A 15,881-nucleotide genomic window follows, 5' to 3' on the forward strand; every position below is an offset into this window, starting at 1 on the left:
TGTGGGGCGGTGTGGTTGCGGTGTGGGGCGGTGTGGGTGCGGCGAGGTCTGGGCGAGGGAGTGGGGTGGGCACTCTCTGGCGGTGCTCACACGCCCCCTCGGAACCCCCAACCCCCCGCTCCCACCCCCGCTCTCGACCCGCCCCCGACCCCCTCCCCTCTCGCCCGCCGCCTCGCCTCGCACGTACAGCGCGCGCAGCGGAGGCGCGAGCAGGTGCAATGTGCGGCGCTCGTTCCAGCGCTGGGTGTGTTTCTGCTCGAGGAGGCGCTGCAGCGGGAGCGAGAGGGTGGTGAGCGACGCCAGCTGCGCCTGCAGCCCCTCCAGGAAGGCCCGCTTCTCCGCATTCCGCTCCGCCGCCGCCGTGCGCTCCGCCGCCCTCGCGTCCCGCTCGCCGCAAAGCGACTCGCGCTGCCTCCGCTCGAGCTCGAGGCGGTTGAGGTGGAACTGGTGCGGGTCGGCCGCCTTGGACGTGCCGCGCAGCTCCTCCGGCGCCGCCGCCGCGAATTCGCTCTCGGGCAGCAGCTCGATCCGCGGGCCCGCGTCCTGCCGAAAGTCGCGCAGGTGCGTGATCTCTCGCAGAAAGTGGTTCTTCTCGTACTGCAGATTCTGAAGCTTGAGCTCGGCGGCGTCGACCCCAGCGTTGGCCCGCTGCGTGCCCTCCTTATACTCCCCCACCAGCTCCCACACACGACGGTTGAGCTGCTTGAGCTCGAGCAACGCCAGCCCCGAGCCGGCGACCAGCTCGGCCGCGTCGCTCCCGCCGGCGGCGCCGTCCGCCTTTCTGGCCATCGCCGCGGCCAGCTTGCCGCGAAGCGTCTCTGTGAGAGTCTCGAGCCGCTCCAGCTCCGAACCGCCCTCGGGCGAGGGGTCGGAGCCGGGCGGCATGTTGTCTGCGATTTCTTCACTCGTCCACATCTCTGTGCGAGAGAGGGTACACAGGAGACACAGACAGGTCTGGATATTCGCACTAAAGTGCTCAATGGATGACGAGAGGCGCGAGCTCCAGAGGCCAGTCTTGTGGACTAGGCCACTCGCGCCCCTCCCGGCCATGCCGGTAGGAGCCGGGGCGGCGCTCGTATAGCAAGGCCCGTGGGGCACTCGCCACGAGGCTGCTCCCATATTGGCTCGGTGGGTCCACGTATGCTAGGCGGAGGCTGATACGTGGTTAGAGTGCCGCAGAGGTAGGGCTGGGAAGGCTCCTAGCGGCTCCCGATATCGTCGCGCAGTCCCTCGCGAATGCGTGCGCGCCTGCGCGAGTTGCTGCAGCAGGGCGCCTTCGGCACCGGGTCCCGCAGGTCGCCGATTGCGCGGTCGATCGCCGCGCGCCGCCGCTTGTCGCCCGTGCTAGGTCGGGGGGCGAAGCGCTCCCAGATCGACTGGAAGGAGCGGGACAGGTCGGCCGCGAGGTCCGGCCATTCGACGTGTGAGAAGGGCGTGCTGCCCATCTCAATGAGTAGCTCCCGATCCCCCCGGGACGGGAGATCAGCGAGGTTCGCCCCCGACGCGACGTATTCGAACCAGACGCTGATGTCGAGCGCCAGGCACAGGGTGTGGAAAATGTGGATGAGGCGCGCGCAGTCCGCGTCCTTGCAATCGCCCTTACCGAGACCGAACAGTGCGCCGGTGTTATCCACAAAGCAGATCACGTCCCTGCCGCGGAACTGGCCTGGTCGGGACAGGATCGCGACGAGCGGCGCCAGCGTCTCCAACTGCGTGATGTACTGCTCGCGCTTAGCCCATCCGGCGATGATACGGGCCGGGACTTCGATAGACAAGTCGCGCCAGCGAGACTCCGTATCAAGCGGGTCATATAGCGCGACACCGATCCGGGCCGGCTGTGCCGCCTTGGCCTCGTACATCGCGTCCGTGTAGAGAGCTATCGGCGGGCGCGAGTGGCGGTCGCCGCAAAAGTGAAACCTGCGCCGGGGGATGCGCGGCAGCAGGAAATAGAGGAAGATCAGTGCCTCCCTAACGACGGCCGCAGTGACGCTCTCGTCGAGGGCTCCGCTTTGTCCTCCCGCCCCGGTGGCACGGCGGAGGATCCCTATAGCGGCTCTGCCAATGCGCCCGGCGGTTGCTGATGAGCGGACGAACTCCAGCTTGCCGAAGAAGTGCCTCGCCTCGGCTGACGGTATGCCGTGCTCGAGGTACCGCTCTATGGAGTCAATCAGCTTTGCAATCCTCTCGGGCTTAGATTGCATGAACACTATGCCTTGCCGGAACTGAGAAAGGTCCGTGACAACGCCCAGGAACGGGTTAATCTCGCGGGGAGGAACATCCTTTAGGCCCTCCGCGAGCGGTACGCCAAGCCAGAGATGTAGCTGGCGCAGCACCACTTTGGCCGACGCCGCTGCCCAGTCAGGACCGCATATATCATAGTCGTCGAAGTATGCTCCACATGGGATGCCAAAGCATCGACGGGCCAGAGTGGCTATCAGATGGGAGTGCCTAGCGGGTGGCAACTGGGAGCCAGCATGCTCCGAACCGGTCGGCTCGGCTCGGCCAGCAGGCTCGGCCTCCGTACTCCCAGGCCACGAAGGCGCTGTGGGGTTCTCCTGGAATGCGCTCAGGGCGGCATCCATCTCGGTGTCAGGCAGGGCACGGCCTTCTGACACACTGGCGAGAGACACGGAGCTCTCGCCAACTTCTGCGGGCTCGGCCGGCTCGGCTCGGCCAGCAGGCTCGGCCTCCGTACTCCCAGGCCGCGAAGGCGCTGTGGGGACCTCACGGAATGCGCCCAGGGCGGCATCCATCCCCGTGTCAGACCTCTCTGGCAGAGCTGAAGCGAGGCCAGGAATGTCGGAGAATGCGAGCAGTGCTGCCTCCGACATTGGGCTGCGCGAGGCGCAGCACAATAGCGGCGCGCGGCGTGGAGCGCGCGCGCCGGCTGGCTGGGTTGTGCCAGCAGAAGAAAGATCGCTCGTGGCGCGGCGGCGAGGCTCGGGCTCGCTCGCGCGCACGAGAGACCGTCGCCCTTCGGCGAATGAAGTTAGAATGGATTACGTAAATCCATATTGGCACATCGATCGCTACCAGTAAAGAAAGTCGTGCCGGGCTAAAGCCCTTACTCGTAGTGTTGCTCTCGAAAAAGAATTTGAGGACCGGCCGCGTGCGAAAAAGATTTGTACCGGCACGGGCAGAGGAACGAGAGAAGAATATAGGGTGGATAAAGCGCCTGTTCACGGCATGGAGGGTGAGCCACACCGAACGTACCGAGCGAAGAGCCGAACGGAAGGAGGACGGGGAAGATGACTCCGAGGAGGACGAACCAGAGAGAGAGATTTTTAGCAATACCAAACAAATCTAACACTCACACGTCATTTGGGGCCTTGGAGCCCTGTTCACGCGCGCGCGAGACGTGCAGACAGGGTTGCCAGGTGAGAGCGAATGGCGCGGTTCACGCCTCGCACAACAGAGAGAGAGATGCGCTCTGCATGGTGGGACATAAAAGAACCAGTGGAAATTCAGTTGTCAGATGTCACGATGCATCCGAAGGGGACCCCAGCGCCGGCATCATCCGTAGAGGCACGAGTGTTCGAAGTGAGAGTGGACCTGAGCAACAACATGACCTGGAGGCAAATGATCGGAGTGGGAGTCAGAAATGTGGTCCTTGCGCGAGGGGAGCTCGATAGACTCGAGGGGCCAGGATATGCAGCAAGGAGGGCGGAGCTGCGCCGAAAGGCGAAAGAAGCCGAGAGAACAAGGGAACGGCAGGCGGCGGCGGCGCAGGACGAGGCAGAAGAGAATGACGCGACAGAGGAGGAAGTGACAAGGGAGAGAACGACGAGAGTGGGACGGCCGCGAGGTGGCATGAAGGTTGCAGCGAGAATCGGCGAGAGACTGCGAAAAGAGATAGGAAGAGGCAGACTCCCTAGGGTGGGCGACGGCTAGCGCATCACACTCCTCTCCTTAAAATCCCTGTGTGGTGGCGGCGTGCCGTCCTCCCATCCCTCCCTTGGGTTGTCTGTTTTCTTTCTTTTTTAGAATTGTACAGGCTACGAAATGAGACGATCCGGGGCGTTCTGGATATCTCCGAGAGGGTGGGCACGCGTGTGTCGTGACGGACTGCTCTGGTTTGGAGGCTCCAGCGAGTATTTGTGGAGAGCGCATCGAGATTCAATCGAGATTGCGGAGCTACGTCGAGGTCAAAACGTGCAGGCGTGAGGCCGCTGGTGCCTCCACCGTCCCTTGGAGACGACCCCACTGCCCTGGGGCGTCTTGATACGATCAAGGGCGAGCACACGGCGCCCCGGCGCGCGTGCCCACGAAACGGTGGCACAAGGGAGGGTTTTCACTCAAAAATCTCCCACCCCGCGCCCTGCTCGTGCGGGGGCGGGGAAATGCAAATGCCGACCGGGCGCCCAGGTGTGGGATCCGTTTAGCGTTTTGCCCCGTGTCGTATGGCTCGTGCACTTTTGATAATAACTAACAAGGAAGACTGGCTGCTGTGTGTTGGCGCGGCATCGGATCAATCGCTGTCATCGCTCAGAGCAGGCCCCGCCCGGGGCGCCGCCACCGCCTTCCCTTTGCCCTTTCCCACGCGCGGCGCCTCCTCCATCGAAGCGCCAGCTCCATGTAGCACCGCCTCCAGGTCAGTGCGGGCATCCGCGTGGAGGGCAACGACCTCTTCCACGAGCTCCAAGCCAGCGGCACATTCGCCGGTCGAGGTCTCGGCGGGCTCCTCGTCTTCGCCTCCGTCCACGCCCTCTTCCTCCTCGTCCTCGCCGCTATCGCCGCTGTCATCGGCTTCGCTGTCATCCTCGCCGCTGTCTGACGGCTCGTACTCGCCGTCTTCGCCATCGTCCTCCTCCTCGTCCTCCTCCTCGTCGGCCTGTAGCCCCGAGGACGAGGCGGCGATCCGCTGTCGTTTTGGACTCGCGCCGCGGGCCGGATCGCTCTCCTCCACAGTGCTCCCCAAGCCGTTGGCGCCGATCGCGACGCTTGCGGCCTCGTCGTTTTGCGCCTCAGCCGACATATACACCTCGTGGCTGGCTTGGTGCCGCGGGCGTGGCGCCCGCACTTTCCTTCTCTCATTTGGTTTCACAACGCGTTTGTGTAAGAGATAAGGCGTCCCGGTGTGAACGTGTTCCACCCCTCACCCGTGTGCGTGTCTCTCAATGAGAGAGGAGCCACCTCCCTTCCTCCTGTGTCCGTGTCTGTCCCGCGCACATTGTCATGGAAGGTGGAGCGCGCACATTGTAGCGACGTCATAGTTAGTCCTTTACCTCCTCCTGCGAAAGTTATTTAGGACCACCCCAGTTCCGGATATCGGCGAACGATTGGACGGTGCCACCAACTGAGCCAAATGGAGCCATGTAATGTAGGACCTCACTCCCAGAAGCTTGGAGCTTCAGGCCGCGACCACGTGGCTAGGTGGACACTAAAGTGCCATTTTGGCGCCAAATCTTGGCGCGAAATGACACGTGGCTTGGCGGGAGTGTGGTGTGTCTGCGCTGCTCGACAGCGCTGCTGTTGAGCGCCAGCTGCTGCTCCCTTCAGCCAGACGGCCGGGCCTGCGCAGCACGAGCGCTGGCCTTCCTCCTGCACCACAGGAGCGCGCCAAGGCGCGCGTCTGGGCAAGCAGTGCGTCTCATCGCGATGCGAGAGTCGACGCTGTGACGCCGCCACTCGCCGGCTAGAATGACAGTGGCATCATTCGAGTACGCGTCGAGCTGTGCGTACCAGCACTTGTATGCGAGCTCATTGTGTCCCTGAGCTGCTGTGGGGTGCGTGGGCTCAGCTGCGGAGCACGTACTGGGCGGCGGTAGGGGGGTGGTCCTAAATAACTTTCGCAGGAGGAGGTACTCTTTACGATTTCCGACATGGTTCCTTCGCGTGAGATCATCGACGACACTGCGGTCGTCAACGACGGCACGGCGGCCGTCAACCAGCGCACGACGAGCTACTGCGAGCCCGTCGTGGAGTCCACCGTCCGCTCGATACGGTCGGTGAACACCAAGGATGTCTCGGACGGCAAAGCGACGCCAACCGAGGACATCAAGGTGACTGGCAAGGCTGGAGACCTTGCACTCGGCACTGAGGCCGGCAATGAGACTGAGACCAACGGCACTGAGGCCAGCACTGAGACCAAGCTCAAGGGCGACTCCATCAACTCGATGACCAACGCCAACATCACCAGCATCGTCGACTTCGGAGGTGGCCCAGCAGCGGGCGAAAGAAGAATTTTCGAATCAAAGAGCAACCCAATGAGTCCTCGGAGAGGATACCCTGCGTGGGCCCGCGCGAGAAAAGGTGCGAGAAAAGAACTTTAGGACCAAACTCCCTCGCACAACACTAGCACGGGACTGGCGCGCACTGGCACTAACACAGGTACACACACAGCTATAGCGTGCGAAAAAAGAATTACCACTGGCACTAGGCGGTGGCGGAGGAGCGGCGGCGGCGAGACAAGCAGCTGGCGGAGCGAAAGGCGCTGGTGGCCAAGCGGACCGAGGCGAAGACCGAGCTCGAGCGGCGCGAAAAGGCCCGGCGCGAGGCCCTCGCCGCCGCGCAGCGCGACAGCGGTGCCGATGGCGACCGGGCGGGCGTGAGCGAGGCGGACATCGCAGAGGAGCAGGAGAAGATTCGGGCGTACGAGGCGGCCTTCCGCGAGATCAAGGAGGCCACGGGGGTGTCCGACGTGAGCGAGGTGATTGAGAAGTTCCTCACGCAGGAGACGACGCACAGGAACCTGGAGCAGATGACTGCCGAGGCACAGGCCGACATCGACAAGCTCACGGCCAAGAAACGCGAGGCGCACGAGCGCATGCAGCGGCTCAAGTACAGCGCCGAGGCGGGCGAGGAGCCGCCGCAAGTGGCGTCGCCCGAGCCTGCGGGCCGCACGCACGAGCGGCACCGGCACCGGCACGAGCGGCTGGCCAAGGTGCTCGTCGCGATCAAGGCGGGGGTCGAGCATCTCGCCGACCGTCTCGATGGGGTCGACATCGAGGAGGCGCGGCTGGCGCTCACAGAGGACAACATGGTGGAGGTGCTCCACCAGTGCGAGAAGAAGCTGCGGCGGGTGATTGACGCCATTCGAGAGGAGGAGGAGGCGATGGTGCGAGAGATGGGTCAGTCCACTCTCAAGGCGCGGCCGGACATGCCGTCGGAGCCGATGGCCGCCAATAATTGCCGCATTGGCGACGTGGATGGCGAGGACGTCGATTCGGAGGAGGAGTACGAGGAGGATCTGGAAGAGGAGGTATTTGACCGCGACGCTCTCAAAGAGCAGTCGCGAGGCATGCTCGACATGGCGAGCAAAAAGCGGACGAAGAAGAGGAGGGCCAACGGCAACTAGCGCGTATGGTGTCGGCGTCGCTGGTTTCTAGCTCGTTGGACGCATCAGCCTGGACGGCGAGCTGGATGGAGAGGAGGGCGGGAGATCTGTTATAAAGGGTGTTCATTATCAACCCCGATCCGCCGCACATCTCGTGCACTCCTTGAGCGGTCTCGCGCGCCGGCGCGCCCCCGTCTCAGCTCTCACTCTCAGCTCTCACCCCGGCGTGCAGGGCCGAGATAATAGGTTATAGCTTATTGCGCGCCGAGCGGGGGTCTCCGGTTTTTTTGCGTAATGCGAGAAATGTGAGTTGTGAGTGTCAGTGGTGTGTGATCTTATGCAGGGCATCTTATCGTTCACAGCGCCCCCCCAACAACAAGCAGCGGACATGCAGGGTACGGCTAACTAACATGCGCACGTCACACCAGGTTCGCCTCGAACAGATTCGCCACGGCTAACGCCACACGCGCGCCACATCACGCTCCCTTGCTCCGTGGCTGGTACTGGAAGAAGGAGAAGGCGGTGTTTTGGCGGAGCGAGGTCTGCATCGCCTCGTAGAGACGCAGCCCCTCCTCGCGGTACACCTGGATCGGGTCGGTGCCAGAGTACGCCTTGAGGCCCGCAAAGTCCTTGACGTACCCCATCGCCTTCATGTGCGCCTTCCAGAGCGTGTCCGTCTGCGTCAGCGCGAGGAAGCGGCCGGACTCGACCGCAAGACCCGGCCGGACGCTGTCCAGCTCGGCTGCCTTGGCGCGCAACGCCTCCTGCACCGCCGCATGCGCGCGCTCCTCGGCGCCGTCGCCCTCGAGGTCGGCGGCGGTGAGCGGCACCGCGGGGAAGAACTGCTGCAGCTTGGCGAGGGTCGCCTCTGCGCCCGACGCATCCAGGTTGCTCTTCAGGATGTCGGAGGCGGTGCCGGCCGCGTGGGCGGCGAGGGTGTCGAGCACCTCGTCGGCCGAGCCGCGCAGCACCGCGGCGCGGGTCCGGTAGGTGTCCTCCCTCTGGACGGCGAGCACCTGGGGGGGTGGGGGTGGTGGGGGTGGGGGCAGCGGGTGGGGGGGGGAGGGCGCAGCGCGGGGGGGGGGGGGGGGTTGCAGCGGCGCCTCGTCGAACTCGAAAAGCTTCTGGCGGAGCTCGTAGTAGTAGCGCTCGACCTTGGCCTGCGTCTCCTCCACCACCCGCTGCACCTGCCCCGACTCGAGCGGCTGGTCCTCGGAGATGCGCATGAAGTCGAGCAGCCCCTTGATCTTGTCGCCGCCGAAGAGGCGGAAGATGCGGTCCTCGAGCGAGAGGAAGAAGTGCGTCGAGCCCGGGTCGCCCTGCCGGCCCGCGCGGCCGCGCAGCTGACCGTCGATCCGGCGCGAGTCGTGCAAGTTCGTGCCGATGACGTGCAGCCCTCCCGCCTGCAGCACCCGCTCCTTCTCCGGCGCGAGCTCCTCGGCGAACTCTTCGCCGACCGCCTCGAGCGCCTCGCGCGCCTCGTCCTCGACCGACTCCTCGAACACCGCCGCCGATGAGGCCGCCACCGCGAGCAGCTCGTCCAGCGCCTAGGCGGAGAGGACCCACGCGACGCTCAGGGAAGCCTCCACGAAAGTGCCACGGCGAGCAGCCCTCGTCCGGCGCCGCGAGCTCCGCCCGCTCGTGACCCTCGGCGTCGTCGTCCGCCGCCGCCGCCGCGCGCGACTGGGCGAAGCGCGCCGCCGCGCGGCCGACAGCGGCCTCCGCCTCCTCCGACACAGCGCGCGGGAAGAAGCCGTCGCGAGGCGGCGTGACGCCGGACAGGCCGGCGGCGGCGGCGAAGGCGGTGCGCAGGTAGAGGCGGGCCATGAAGGCGGGGTTGCCGCCGAGCAGGATGTCGGTGCCGCGCCCAGCCATGTTTGTCGAGATAGTGACGGAGCCCTCGCGGCCGGCCTGGGCGACCACCTCCGCCTCGCGCTGCGCCGCCTCGGGCGCCGCGGAGAGGACCTGCGGGGGGGGGGGGGGAATCCGGAAAAGGGGGGGGGGGGAGGTGGAGGAGCAGGGGAGGAGGAGGGAGGGGGGAGCGGAGGAGGAGAGGTGGGGAGACGGGAGGAGACGGGAAGCGGAGGGGAGAGTGGGAGGAGGCGAGGCGAGGGTTGCGAGTCTCGCCTCGTGCTTGACGCCGAGCTCGGTCAGCTTGTCCGAGAAGACCTGAGACGCCTCGACCGACGTGGTCCCAACCAGAATCGGCCGGCCGCTCCTCCGCAGCGAGAGCAGCTCGGCGAGCGCCGCGTTGGACTTCCCGCGCGTCGTCTTGAAGACCTGCGGCCGCGGCTCCGGCCAAGCGCTCAGGAGCTAGCTGCCCGGCAGGGTCTAGAAAAGGGTCCGGGTTCGGGAGTCACAGAGTCTGGGATGTCGGAGCGCAGCGACGGGAGGACGGGCGGCACGTCGACCACGTCGAGGCCGTAGATGGTCGCGAACTCCTCTGCCTCGGAGAGGGCGGTGCCCGACATGGAGGAGAGCTTGCGGAAGCGGCGGAAGAGCGACTGGTAGGTGACAGACGCGACCACCTCCGTCTCCGGCTGCACCGTCAGCCCCTCCTTGGCCTCGACCGCCTGGTGCAGCCCGTCGCCCCACCGGCGCCCCTCCATCACGCGGCCGGAGAACTCGTCGATGATGACCGCCTCGCCGCCCTGCACGAGGTAGGACCGCTCCTTGACGAAGAGCTCCTTCGCCTTGAGGGCGTTCGACACGTACGACGCCCACGGGTTGGTCGGCTCGTACAGGTCGCCCACCGCGAGCGCCTGTGAACAGCTCACGCCGTGAAGAGGCGAAGTGCGCAGCGGTGGTCGCGCCTCCCGCCGCGAGAACCTTTTCGCAATCGCGCGTGCCCTTGTCGGTCAGCGAGACCGTCTGCTCCTTCTCGAAAACGTCGTAGTGAATCCCGCGCTCGAGCACCGCCGCCAGCTTGCTCGCCGCGCCTAGTCGGTGACCACACCGCCCTGTGCGAGCGAGGACAGCAGATGCACGCCGCCGCCCGCTCGCCGCGCCGAACTTGTCGACCGGAGCGTCCGTCTTGCCGGAGATGATGAGGGGCACGCGCGCCTGCAGATAGGGGGAGATAGGGGGAGATAGGAGGAGATGAGGAGCGGCACGCGCGCCCGGAGATGCAGCCGAGATGAGCCGAGAGGTAGCCGAAGTTCGTCTTGCCGGAGATGGCGAGCGGCGCGCGCGCCTCGTCGATCAGCACCGAGTCGCCCTCGTCAACAACGCAGTAGTTGAGCTCGCGCCGAAGCACCACCTGAGCCATGCAGCGGCTCCCCGCCCCCCGTGTGAGTGAGCAGTGGTGTAGCAGCAGCACAACCCCGCAGCGCGCGCGCCTCCTCCGCAGTCACGGCCAGGTTGTCGCGGAGATAGTCGAAGCCTACAGACAAAGCAATGCGGCCTCCGGAAACAAGAACTGTGACAAGGCGGGGTTGTCGCGGAGGCAGTCGAGGCCGAGCTCTGAGTTGGTCACATACGTCACGTCGCTCGCGTACGCCTCCCGCCGCGCCGCCGTGTCGGAGCCGGACTGGACGAGGCCGACACTCAGCCCGAGGAAGGCGTACACCTGCCGTGCGGTCGGGACGGGCCGTGAGCAGCAGGACGGCAGGAGGAGGAGGAGCGGAGGAGGCGGAGCAGCGCGCGCTCGAGGAGCAGAGTGGAGGAGCAGGGGCAGGGGGGGGGGGGGCGGACCTGGCCCATCCCCTCGGCGTCGCGCCGGGCGAGGTAGTCGTTGACCGTCACCACCATCGCGCCCTTCCCGCTTAGCGCGTTGAGGTACACCGCCCCAGTCGCCACCAAGGTCTTTCCCTCGCCGGTGCCCATCTGCGCCAGCTTGCCGTCGTTCAGCGCCATCGCGCCGACGAGCTGCACGTCGTAGTGGCGGAGGTCGAGCGTGCGCCAGGCAGCCTCGCGCACCACAGCGAACGCCTCCTCGAGCAGCTCCTCCTCCGTCTCGCCCGCCGCGAGCCGCTTCCGGAACTCGGCCGTCTTGGCGGCCAGCGCCTCGTCCTCGAGCGCCTCAATCTCGTCCTCGAGGTCGTTGATGCGAGCGACCCGCTCGGTGTACGCCATCACCGTCCGATCGTTTGCCGCCGTGAAGGCGGCCGTCTTTGGGTCACTTTTGCTGTCGCTCGCCTGCTCGCCGCCACCGCGGATGGCCTCGCTCACCTGGTCGAGCACGCCCATCGCCGCGCTCGCCGTGCGCGTGGGCGACGCCACGGCAGGACGCTGGTGCGTGCACACGCGCACGGCGGGTGCTAGCGGCAGGTAGGCGGTGGACCCGCCGACGAGCAGCGACGCCAGCGCGGCCAGCATTCTGCCTAGAGACGATTCAGTGAAAACGCAAGTACAGCAAAAGAATTCATTGGTGCAAGGAAAGAAAGAGAGGGGGGCTCGCGATGACGAGTGAACTACAGGTAGTGGGGAAGGCAGCCTCGATTGCCATACAGACATGGGTGCGAAACAACGACAAGACCAAGGCACGGGCAGAGGAACGAGAGAAGAATATAGGGTGGATAAAGCGCCTGTTCACGGCATGGAGGGTGAGCCACACCGGACGTACCGAGCGAAGAGCCGAGCGGAAGGAAGCCGGGGAAGATGACTCCGAGGAGGACGAACCAGTGGAAATCCAGTTGTCAGATGTCACGATGCATCCGAAGGGGACCCCAGCGCCGGCATCATCCGTAGAGGCAGGTGCCACTCCTCTACATGGACGTCAACCTTGGCCCTGGTACGGCGCTCGTCCCAGCCACCGTTCGCAACAAGGCCAAGCGTCACGCCTCCTTCTACGTCCTCTAGGCAAGACTGGCCGCATTGGCCTTCACGAGGACGACGACCCGCGGCAGCTCGCGCGCAGCTTTGCTCGCACGTACCAGCTCGATGCGATGATGCGCGAGCGGCTGCAGCAGCTCATCGAAAGGTACGAGTCGGGTTGCGGGGAGACGTTTACCGCGCAGCAAGAGACGCATGGGCTGCTCCCGATGGTAGGTACATGGACGAGGTTGTGCCGGGACTTGCGGCCCAGTGCAACGCCGCCCCGTCGACGAGCGACATTTCGTCGGAGGCGGTCGCCGAGGCGCCGTGAGCGTGAGTGCAGGTCGTCGTCACGGTTCGATGGCTGCGCGTACACGCGACGAGCGGCAGCTAAGAATTGACATTCTGTGTAGGCGAACAGAGGCAACAACTTCGCGTGCCGGCTGCTGCCTGTGGAAATTTGCCAACGGTGTTACGGAGCTGGAAGCTGGGAATAGCTGCGCGTTTAGCGCAGCGGTCTGGGGCCCCCTTTGAGCCTCTCGTTTAGCGCGGCCGTGGAGGTCTCAAATATGATCCAAAATGGTGTGCGGTGGTCCAAAATGGTGTGCCAATCTTCGTGGAGACATATATAGACAAAAAAGCGACTGTGACTGTTGCGCTGACCGCTGTGCCGAGACTGGGTGCGGGTGCGGGTCCGCGATCACGGCCGCGCCGCGCACGCTCCGAGCTGCTGCATCACCCATCCTCAGGCTCCACCGCGTCTGTCGGGCGAAGCAGCTCGAGAGCACGCTCCTCGTCTAGCGAGGGGCTTCCGGGTGCCTCGCCTCCGCTAGCACCGCTCTCTCCCCGCCCGCGAGCCAGCCGGGCGACACCAGCAAGCACCTGCAGGCGTCAGGCCCGGAGGTTTTCACGTGCAAGGCGGCGCCCAGGAGAGGCGCGGTCGGCGAACCTTGCTGCCCCACCACACGTTGAGCGAGTTGAGAGCGAGGTTGGCGGCCATAGTGACAAAGACAACGTGCGGTCGCAACCGAGGGTCGCCGGCGCGGAGGAGGGCGATGGAGTCGCTCCACCAAAACACCGACCCCGGCATGCCAAAGCCCCACCTGCGTGGCGGAGGCTTTGTGGGAGAAACGACTCTTCGGGACGTTCTGTGACGAGGCACGCACCGGATGATGAGGAAGGCGGCGGCAAAGCCCACGTTAGCGCAGCTGAAGGTGCGTGTGTGGGTTAAGCGACACGCAATAAGCTGCGAGCGGAGGTTGAGCAGAGGCGTCGAGGCCTCCCAGCAGAGGAAGAAGCAGGCAGCCCGCTGCTGGAAGGGCTGAAGCGCGTGCCAATAAATGAAGAGTCCCGCAGACGCGTGTAACACAAATGGCCAGCCCTGACAGGCGGCGGTGCAGAAGAACACGTCCCACACAAAGAAGGCCGCTGCGATGGCACAGGCCAGGCTGGCGCGGTCAGAAGTGCCGAAGGCCTCGTCGGCAGCCAGCGCATCGCCCGGCCAAAGATACTCTGGCAGCGCGACGAAAACTATCCCCGTCGCGAACAGAGAGCCCACCACGCGCCCGTGCCAGTCTCTCTGCTCTGACGGCGAGAGAGGCCTGTAGTGCGTGGCAAAAAGGCGCGGTGCAACGAGGATGGACGCCACGTGCAAGCCGCAGAAGAGCAACACGAACTTGCCGACGAGGCCGTGTATAGTGGAGTGTATAGTGGAGGAGACTGGTAGAGGTCGCTCCATGGTCCGGCAAGAGGAAAAGATATCTGGATCTATGTGTCTGCGTGTGTGTGCGATGGCGAAGAACTCGTCTCGTCACACGCCAAGGGCTTATGCTCTGTCGAGACGTGAGGCGCATGCGCCCAGGAGGGGAGGGGGCATGCGAGTTTGTTTGTTTTGTGGCATGCGTAACGACGCTGCTAGAGATGCCTTTCGGGGCCCAGAGATAAAACTTCTGATGCCATGCGTGACCTAGTAGTGTCCCCAGCTATGGGCGTGTCCACGTTGGAGCCAGGTGTGGTGTGGACGCGAGAATAGCTCCGCCGTTCATGGAGGCAACCGATGCGAGTCGACTGGTGTGTGTCGTCGCGTGGTTTTTCGTATCAAGAATACTCACTCACTCAATTCTTCTCTCAGCGATCGTCTAGGAATCCTAAGTGGCCGGCAATGCCATCTCTTCTGTGCCTAACTTGTAGAAAAACCTTGCAAAACTTGTTCTCGATGAGGTGGGGATCCGTGGTGAGCAGATTCCCAGATTCTCCAGATTCCCCCTCGAACCTAGCATGGTTGTGGCGGTCATCTGTCATCAGCGCCGAGGCCATGGCCGAGGCGGACCACTCGAGCATCGGGAGTGAGAGCGCGCATGGATTAAGCGAAGGTCTAGTGGCCCAGCACCGCGGCCTCCTTGCCAACGGAGTCTACCAGTAGTCTAAGGCGAGCGCACATAGCCGGAAGAAGGGGCCCGCGTATCTCGTTACCCTCCAGTTTTTCCGCGGTTTTTGTCGCACACACCACGCCATTTCTGTACAATTTACCTTAGAGAAGAATCACTAAGGTGTTGAAACACCCCGTTCCGGCTTCTCAATCTAGCTATTCTCTATCTCCAGTTTTGCTTCGGCGGCCTTCGCTGTGCTGGGCGCGGGTTCGGAGCCACGCCTGACGCGGCAGAGCCAAACACTGCTCCGATCGCTCGACGCGGCAGCTTTCCATCGCGGGCAGGCCGCCTGCGGGCGAGTCCCACTGCGGGAGAGGCTTCTGTGCCCAGCCCTCTGCACGCTGGCTTGTTGCCCGCTGCTGGTGTCGGCTGAATTGATCGCCTTTCTGGGTGTTGTGCATCTGCTGGCCGCCGCCGGGTCGCGTCGTGCCGATGAGCCTCCTCGCGCATGAGATCCCGTACGTCTACCTGCAGAGGATCCATGCGTAGCGCGAGGGGACTCCGACCCTCAATCTTCGCCGTGCTGCGTCCCTGCCGGTCAAAAGCAAACACCCGCTGTGGCCGCCGCTCGACCGCTCCCTTGGGGCCTGGAGCTGCAGCCTGGCTCGGGTCTCCTGCGCCGCCATCGCCACCCACGGCATTGACAGTCCTACTGGCTGCGCCGATACCTTGTTGTTGGACCTTATGACGTACGGTGACTGCGCACGTCATGTCCACCGGTGGCGACTGCGTCGTCCCTGAGGTGTCTTGCTCAGGTGAGTGTGCATTGTGGTGCTCATGCTGCGGGGCGCCGAGATTGAGCTCTAGCAGCTCTACTACACGCGATAGGTGGCGAGCCACGAGGAGAATGAATTGCCGCTCTGGATCCATTGCCACGGGCACGGGGGTAGCCATTTGGCGTGACGAGCAGCCTGGCGGAGCCAACGGAGGAGGACTGTCTCGTCCTTCGATTGGTCTCTTGGCGCCTGAGTTGAGTGCTCGAAACTTGTGAAGTCGGTAGTCTTCCGTCGTGATCAGGCCCTCCTTGTGCGCGCAGCGCAGCAAGCGGAGGCGCTCCATCATGAGCGGTCGGATGGGTCCACAACTTGGCCGCAACCCGCAAATCGCTCTTTTGGCGGGCGGGCTGCCCGAGATATGGGCGGCGACAACCACCGACCGGATTGGGGACTCAAACGCTCGGTAACGCAGCGTCGCGCGGCGTTGCTGGATTTGTCACGGCGCTGTTCTTTGTGATTCGCCTGGACGAGAAGAAGGGCGGCGTGGCCGTGTAGCGTGTTGCACCGCCAGACAGATGACTGACCGTTGCCGTGTCTGGTTGGAGAGAGAGAGAGAGGTCTGGTGACTTATAACGCGGTCTTCGCACGTTTGCAACTCTACCTGATTCCTGCAAACGGTGCGTCTCTCTACGTGTCGTCCTCACT

General features: G+C 64.5%; 6 protein-coding genes across 6 annotated transcripts; 2 read left to right on the plus strand and 4 right to left on the minus strand.

Moving 5' to 3' along the window:
• Positions 1 to 183: 183 nt before the first annotated feature.
• On the minus strand, positions 184 to 1,050 carry EMIHUDRAFT_224763 (hypothetical protein; the record flags this gene model as incomplete). Its single annotated transcript, XM_005790728.1, has 1 exon — positions 184 to 1,050. A coding segment is annotated over one exon (867 nt), but the record flags the coding sequence as incomplete, so codon positions are not given.
• A 149-nt stretch (positions 1,051 to 1,199) lies between these two features.
• On the minus strand, positions 1,200 to 4,975 carry EMIHUDRAFT_224764 (hypothetical protein; the record flags this gene model as incomplete). The annotated part of the gene is made up of 2 exons (XM_005790729.1): positions 1,200 to 2,448; positions 4,848 to 4,975. The coding sequence occupies 2 exons, from the start codon at positions 4,973 to 4,975 to the stop codon at positions 1,200 to 1,202; spliced, it is 1,377 nt and encodes a 458-aa protein (XP_005790786.1).
• An 847-nt stretch (positions 4,976 to 5,822) lies between these two features.
• On the plus strand, positions 5,823 to 7,297 carry EMIHUDRAFT_109456 (hypothetical protein; the record flags this gene model as incomplete). The annotated part of the gene is made up of 2 exons (XM_005790730.1): positions 5,823 to 6,143; positions 6,380 to 7,297. The coding sequence occupies 2 exons, from the start codon at positions 5,823 to 5,825 to the stop codon at positions 7,295 to 7,297; spliced, it is 1,239 nt and encodes a 412-aa protein (XP_005790787.1).
• A 311-nt stretch (positions 7,298 to 7,608) lies between these two features.
• EMIHUDRAFT_466893 (hypothetical protein) lies at positions 7,609 to 11,600 on the minus strand. Its single transcript, XM_005790731.1, has 11 exons — positions 10,970 to 11,600; positions 10,733 to 10,844; positions 10,615 to 10,658; positions 10,470 to 10,535; positions 10,285 to 10,339; positions 10,106 to 10,215; positions 9,637 to 10,038; positions 9,404 to 9,556; positions 8,843 to 9,241; positions 8,431 to 8,811; positions 7,609 to 8,292 (listed from the first exon to the last, which is right to left on the minus strand). Exons 1-11 carry the CDS (start codon positions 11,591 to 11,593, stop codon positions 7,753 to 7,755), a joined length of 2,886 nt encoding a protein of 961 aa, XP_005790788.1. The 5' UTR covers positions 11,594 to 11,600; the 3' UTR covers positions 7,609 to 7,752.
• Positions 11,601 to 11,986: 386 nt separating this feature from the next.
• Positions 11,987 to 12,362, plus strand: EMIHUDRAFT_224768 (hypothetical protein; the record flags this gene model as incomplete). Its single annotated transcript, XM_005790732.1, has 3 exons — positions 11,987 to 12,008; positions 12,077 to 12,197; positions 12,266 to 12,362. 3 exons carry the CDS (start codon positions 11,987 to 11,989, stop codon positions 12,360 to 12,362), a joined length of 240 nt encoding a protein of 79 aa, XP_005790789.1.
• Positions 12,363 to 12,536: 174 nt separating this feature from the next.
• On the minus strand, positions 12,537 to 13,769 carry EMIHUDRAFT_224769 (hypothetical protein; the record flags this gene model as incomplete). The annotated part of the gene is made up of 4 exons (XM_005790733.1): positions 12,537 to 12,696; positions 12,771 to 12,913; positions 12,981 to 13,134; positions 13,198 to 13,769. 4 exons carry the CDS (start codon positions 13,767 to 13,769, stop codon positions 12,537 to 12,539), a joined length of 1,029 nt encoding a protein of 342 aa, XP_005790790.1.
• Between the last annotated feature and the right edge of the window lie 2,112 nt (positions 13,770 to 15,881).

Source organism: Emiliania huxleyi (genome assembly GCF_000372725.1).
Source record: "Emiliania huxleyi CCMP1516 chromosome Unknown EMIHUscaffold_119, whole genome shotgun sequence".
NCBI classification, from domain to species: domain Eukaryota; phylum Haptophyta; order Isochrysidales; family Noelaerhabdaceae; genus Emiliania; species Emiliania huxleyi.